At 40.6% G+C, this 6,620-nt stretch overlaps 1 protein-coding gene across 1 annotated transcript in view; it reads right to left on the reverse strand.

The window, feature by feature from the left end:
- LOC121288480 (SCO-spondin-like) overlaps positions 1-6,185 on the reverse strand; it is a 36,894-nt gene extending 30,709 nt beyond the window's left edge. The window contains exons 1-3 of the mRNA XM_041207021.1: positions 6,166-6,185; positions 3,836-4,083; positions 1,883-2,057 (exon numbers count right to left, since the gene is read on the reverse strand). Coding sequence (XP_041062955.1) covers positions 1,883-2,057; positions 3,836-4,083; positions 6,166-6,185 — 443 coding nt within the window. The remainder of the gene's footprint in view (positions 1-1,882; positions 2,058-3,835; positions 4,084-6,165) is intronic.
- Positions 6,186-6,620: the final 435 nt, after the last annotated feature.

Raw genomic sequence — 6,620 nt, forward strand, 5'->3', positions numbered from 1 at the left:
CACAACTTCCAACCTGATAGTCCCCCAACCTCAGACAGCCCGCTTCTACCTCCTACCCAAAATCCACAACATGACTGTCCCGTCAGACCAATTGTGTCAGCCTGTTCCTGCCCCATGGAACTCATTTCTTCCTATCTTGAATCCGTTCTGTCTCCCCTTGTCCAGTCCCTTCCCACCTACATCCGTGATTCCTCTGACACCTTATGTCACATCAACAATTTCCAGTTCCCTGGCCCCAACCGCTTCCTCTTCACCATGGACGTCCAATCCCTCTACACCTCCATCCCCCACCAGGATGGTATGAGGGCCCTTAGCTTCTTCCTCGAACAGAGGCCCAAACAATCCCCATCCACCACAACTCTCCTCCGTCTGGCTGAACTTGTTCTCACGCTGAACAATTTCTCCTGAAACTCCTCTCACTTCCTCCAAATAAAAGGTGTGGCTATGGGTACCCGCATGGGCCCCAGCTATGCCTTTCTCTTTATGGGGTATGTGGAACATTCCTTGTTGCAGTCCTACTCCGGCCCCCTTCCACAACTCTTTCTCCAGTACATCGATGATTACTTCGGTGCCGCTTCATGCTCTCGTCTGGACCTGGAAAAATTTATTAATTTTGCTTCCAATTTCCACCCCCCATCACTTTCACATAGTCCACCTCTGACACTTCCCTTCCCTTCCTTGACCTCTCTGTCTCAATTTCTGGTGATAGACTGTCCACCAATATCCATTACAAACCCACCGACTCCCACAGCTACCTCGACTACAGCTCCTCACACCCCCCTTCCTGTAAGGACTCCATCCCATTCTCTCAGTTCCTTTGCCTTCGTCACATCTGTTCCGATGATGACACTTACAAAAACAGTTCCTCTGACATGTCTTCCTCCTTCCTTAACCGAGGTTTTCCACTCACAGTGGTTGACAGGGCCCTCAACCGTGTCCGGCCCATCTCCTGCGCATCCGCCCTCATGCCTTCTCCTCCCTCCCAGAAACATGATAGGGTCCCCCTTGTCCTCACTTATCACCCCACCAGCCTCCGCATTCAAAGGATCATCCTCCGCCATTTCCGCCAGCTCTATCATGCCAGGAGGTGCAGGCTCAGATATCCTACTTGTTTCTCGCCTTTGAGTCAAAATGTTCTGGGTTCAAGTTCTACTCCAGGCTTTGAGCACAAAAATCAAGGCTGATACCTTAGTGCAGTGCTCAGGGAGTGCTGCACTGTCAGTGGTGCCATCTTTCAGATGAAACATTAGTTTAAGGCCCCATCTGCTTTCTCAGGTGGGTGTAAAAGATCCGATGGCACTATGTTGACGAAGAGCAGGGGAACTATACCTGGTGTCCTGGCCAATAATTTATCCCCCAATCAATATCATAAAACTGGATGAACTGATTATTGCTGTTTATGGGAGCTTGCTGTGTGAAATTGGCAGTTGTATTTCCTGGATTACAACAGTGTCTACACTTCAAAAATACTTTGTTAGCTGTAAAGTGCCTTGAGATGTCTGGTGGTCTTTAAAAATGCAATAGAAGTTCATGTCTTTTCTTCTCTCATTGTAACAAAATTTGCATTTTGATAGACTAAAGGTCTGATATGAGTCCAATGAAAGAGTACACATGTCAATCCTTTAATATTGTCGGCTGCTGCATGTCCAGTGAGTGACAATTGTTATCGGTATAAATTATAGACATAATTGACATTTTTCCCAAATTTCCTAAAAATCTATTGTACATACAGTCCCATCAAATCCCCAACTCTGTTAAATAAGGGAAGAATTTACAGTGAGTTGAAGTTCATATTGAATTGTACACTGAAGTATTAAATAAAAGAAATGTAACAGATTCACACCCATTCACAAACGTTTTAAGATCTTGTACTCAGTGTTACCTTAATCCATTGATTAAGATGCCCTCTGTTCCTTCAGCTAAAACAGTTATATTTTCCCAAAACTGTGACAGTTTCAAAGGCTCTTTGAACCATCTAACAAATGTTCTCTTTGAAGTAGCAACATAGGGTGCTATATGGATTTGTATAATATCTCCTATTAAATATTCTCCAATATCTATAAAAGATAAGAAGCAAGACCACATTAATGCCAAACAATACATGCATTCTGCCATAATTTTACATCATCCATTTATCTAATTAGACGCATTGATATGAAAACAGCATTCTCCAGGATTTTGCATTTTCCCACCAGTCTTACGATGCTACAACACCTCTATATTTAATCTCAGTTTTATCCTTATCATCATTTTAGCCACAATATATTAAGCGACATCCTTCTTTCCTATTCTAACAAAGTACCATTAAAGGAATAATATATTTACTGAATTTACCAATAATCCTAAATGTTAGCTACATCTGCACAGTTATTCTCTTTCAATTTTCCCTTGTTTTATGCTTCACGGCTGATTGTTAGAGCAAGCCTGAAACAAGAAACTTCTTATATTCATTCAAGGGGGTGTGGGTTTCACTGGCTAGACCAGCATTTACTGCCCATCCCTAATTGCCCTTGAGAAGGTGGTGGTGAGCCGCCTTCTTGAATCGCTGCAGTCCATGTGGTGTAGGTACACCCACAGTGCTGTTAGGGAGGGAGTTCCAGGATTTTGACCCAGCGACAGTGAAGGAACGGCCGATATATTTCCAAGTCAGGATGGTGAGTGGTTTGGAGGGGAACTTCCAGGTGGTGGTGTTCCCCATGTCAGCCTTTAAATGGCACCATGAAGTTCCACACCAGTTGACAGGGAATATTGCAACTCACTGTACCCATTCATATCAATTTGATTTCCTCACTCTCCTACTTTAACACATAAGTAAATGTTTCCACACAAGTTCTGGTTCACGCTGTGTTAACATGACCATATATTCATATGGATAATGGTGATCATGTGACCTCTTAAATTTTAGTAGGACTTTTTGATTAAGCTTATTAACCAATTGTGATTATCTGGCCATTCTATTTTTGACATTGAATAATATTTTATTCCCAATTATTACAAAATTAATACCAATGTCTAATACAAGCTAGAGAGCAGAAAGATAGCAAGAAATATTAAAATGCTACAATGCATTTCTAGAATACATTAGAAGCCTTGCATTTAGCACACGCTCGCTGTGCTACTTTGTGTTATCACAGTTTTTGGAGTGACACTTTGTGTTGATTGGCTAAGATAAATCAACCAGAAATCAAAGCAAAATGTTAGGGACTGTGCACATCAAAAACATGGTAAGCAGCTGAGGAGATGCCACTTAAAAACTAACAAGGGCTTAAAAATTAACAAGGGCTTATAAAAACAATCTTAATTGACCAGTCAAGAAAACAAAACCAATAATTTAAAAAATAAAAAGATAAGACAATTGAATAATCCAAAATGTTTTTGAATCATGGGCTCAAGCAGTAAATGACCAGATTGTTTCTTTCCCAAATGATTTCAAAACAAGCTGCAGTATGTATTGGAGTAAATTTCTCTGATAAAGTTTCACTGGAATACAATTTTTAAGTCTTTATTTTTTAAATTCACAGGAATATAAAAACAAAGGAAAGGTGTAGTTGGCAACAGTGCTTGCTTTTCATTTTGTTCAGACCGACAATTCTTTGCAATCCAAAATAAACTGTCACATTCCATTGTATTCATTTTCAAAATGTCACAAAGCTAATTTTAAATGTATTTTAAAGTTTATTGAAAGTTAATCAAACACTTGTGTTATTCTGCCACAGCCAAAAATGTGTATTCATGATTTCCTATTATGTTTTCTCTGGTTGCTAAGATGTTTTGTAAGATTCTTATTGGGTTTTCTAAGTTTGCTCATCCTGGAAACAGAAAGAACTCTTCTTACCAATCGGAGGAGAGTCCAGAATGAAGTAATAGCGCACTCGTGAGGGATTTAACAATTCAAAAGAAACATCATCGTATGGTTCTATCTCCTGTTCCACACCTTTAATAATATCCGTTTCCAACTGAGCCCAAAACCTGTTTGGGTAGAAATCATCTTCGCTGATGTTGATCAGCTCGATTTCCAGATTCTGGTTCTTCAACAGAATTCTGGGAAGCAAATGCGCAGGAGGTGTCAGTCTTCTCCTGTAGCTGCATGGGAAAAATGAATTACATGGGTTAACCTCAAAATCGTAACTCAGAGACAGGCTGCCTGGGCCAGCCAGTCCATGTTGCTATTTATCCTTCGCAAAAGCAAGTGGCCCTGGTTTCATGAGCTTGCCCTGTTCCACATCTCTTCAGCCCCTTTCCTTCAACCTCCTATCTAACCTGTTCTTAAATGCTGATACGATCCATCCTTCAATCACTAACTCCAGCAGTGCATTGTCCTCGGATCAGTACAATTTTTTTTAGCGGTTTCTGCTCCTCTGTGCTCTAACTCACATTTAATTTTATATCCATGTTTCCTGGCACTTTCAGGTGAGACATTAAACAGAGATTCCGTCTGCCCTCTCAGCGCAATATAAAAGTTCAAAGCCACTTTTTCAAAAAAGGGCTGGGGGAATTCTCTGTTTATTCCTCAATCAGCACCCCCCCAAAAAAACAGATTATCTAATTCTGTATTTCACAGTTGGGATTATTACTTGCATCATTATGGCCAAGTCCTTGTAGGCCTAAACAAAATCAAATATACATTACTTCTGATGTGTGTAATCCTTGTAAGCACCCATAATCTTCACTAGGCATAACTCTTCACATTAAGCGTAGTCTATAGTCTCATTGTTTGCTGCTTTTTGATTCCTGAGGACTTTCAGGGTGCCAGTCCATGTCTGCATATGCATCCACTTTTCTAGATCCCAGGTAACGTGAGATGAAATAAAAGCAAAGTACTGCGGCTGCTGAAGATCTGACATAAAAACAGAAAGTGCTGGAGAAACTCAGCTTGTCTGGCAGCTCTTCAGAAGAGTCATTTTGGACACAAAATGGTAACTCTGTTTCTCTCTCCACAAAAGCTGCCTGGATTACTGGCTTTTTCCAGCACTTTTTGTTTTTATTACTGTAAGATGACCTGCTTGGACTCAAGAGGAGCAGAGAGTTCTCAGTGTGATGCGCAGGCTGCGGTGTCATTGGTCTTGCTGACTATACTCTGCAATCTTTCTTACTACAGACTGGCGCCTGATTTCTCAGCTTTACTGCCACATTTTGCATTGATGTAGATGCGAGGTCACTCTGCATCAACATAGAAATGGTGTATAACTGCAGCCTAAGACATGGAACCACATATGAAGAGAACAATCCTTTATTATTCCCAAGCTCCCTCGTCTCAACCTTATTAAACACTTTGTTGGGTGGAAATATATGTTGCTTATCAGGGTCAGTTTTAAATAATATTAAAACAATAGAAAAAAAACACGTGGAATAAAGTCCAGGAGAGTATTTGATTGGAAAGGTCAGTTTTCTGTTTAGTAACAAAATAGTTACAAGTTAATGAGCAAAGGGAAATCCTGGGAGCTCAGGTTAAAGTGAACAATGTTAGTTTTCCAAACTCAGTTTAAGGCTATTCTGAAGTCACCAGCCAAGATCAGTAGGTCAGATCGCGACATAGTGAGGATAAAAAAAATAAATAAAATTGCTCATACTGTTTTTAAAGAAAATAAATTAAACAGGGATAACTCTTAGAAAGATTATTCCATTATACACCTCATGACGGCTCAGTCAGGAGATACACCAGTTGGTGTGAAGTTAGAGAACACAAGCCTTGGATTCATTTCCTGGTCTGTGCTGTGTCAGCTGCCCTCAGACACAACATTTCCAAATCTGCTTCCTTTGGACTTTGTGATGGGCTAAAGTCAGCGACAAATTTCCATCATGTTCACTATCCAACTGATCCTGAAACAAGGTGCCCTGTGGGGACATCAGGTGACAGGATCAATGAGGCTGCTCTCACAGCAGTGAGTGAACATTAGCTCAATACAGCAAAGGTTCATTGTGACTCATACTGAGATTGTGCAGAGTGTCTAAGAGCAGGGAAAGAATTAGGGGACCCCCAACTAAACCGAGGGGCACATGTTCTGGGAGATGTTTTGTCAAGGTGAGGTGGGAGAACGAAAAAGAGGGGGCAGAAAGGCGTAGAGACATGTGCTGGGAGAGAAATGGAAAGTGCTAATCTGAAGGGATGCAAAGCAACAGGAAATCAATTTCATTTATGAAGGGATGCAAAACAGCATCAAATACCTTTTAATGTAGGAATACATGAACACAATATGTATAAATACAAGCAAAAGTGGGTAGATGGAGTACACACAAATACTCTAAGATAAATTTTTAGAATTAGAATTTTAAATTATCCTGAAGTACATTAAAATCACACACAGAATGTTTGTGAGCTATAGACCCATCATCACAAATGGCGTATTCACATTCCCAGTATGTACTGACTATACCTGACATGGAGGTAAGTGCGAGTTATTCATCTGTCAGTATAAATGTGTTTTATTCACCTGCTCCTTTGCAGCCTGTATACCTGTGAAAAATTGGTCCTTGAGAAGCATAAAATTTAAACCATGCAATCTGTTTAAGATTAGAACCCGAGACAGAAACACTGAGCGTAACATTTCCTCCGACCGTTTTTGTTATCAGGCAAGTTTGAACTTCTGTTCCAGTGCAAATCCCCCGGTCAGAAACTGTAA

This window comes from Carcharodon carcharias, chromosome 15 (assembly GCF_017639515.1).
Source record: "Carcharodon carcharias isolate sCarCar2 chromosome 15, sCarCar2.pri, whole genome shotgun sequence".
Lineage (NCBI taxonomy): Eukaryota > Metazoa > Chordata > Chondrichthyes > Lamniformes > Lamnidae > Carcharodon > Carcharodon carcharias.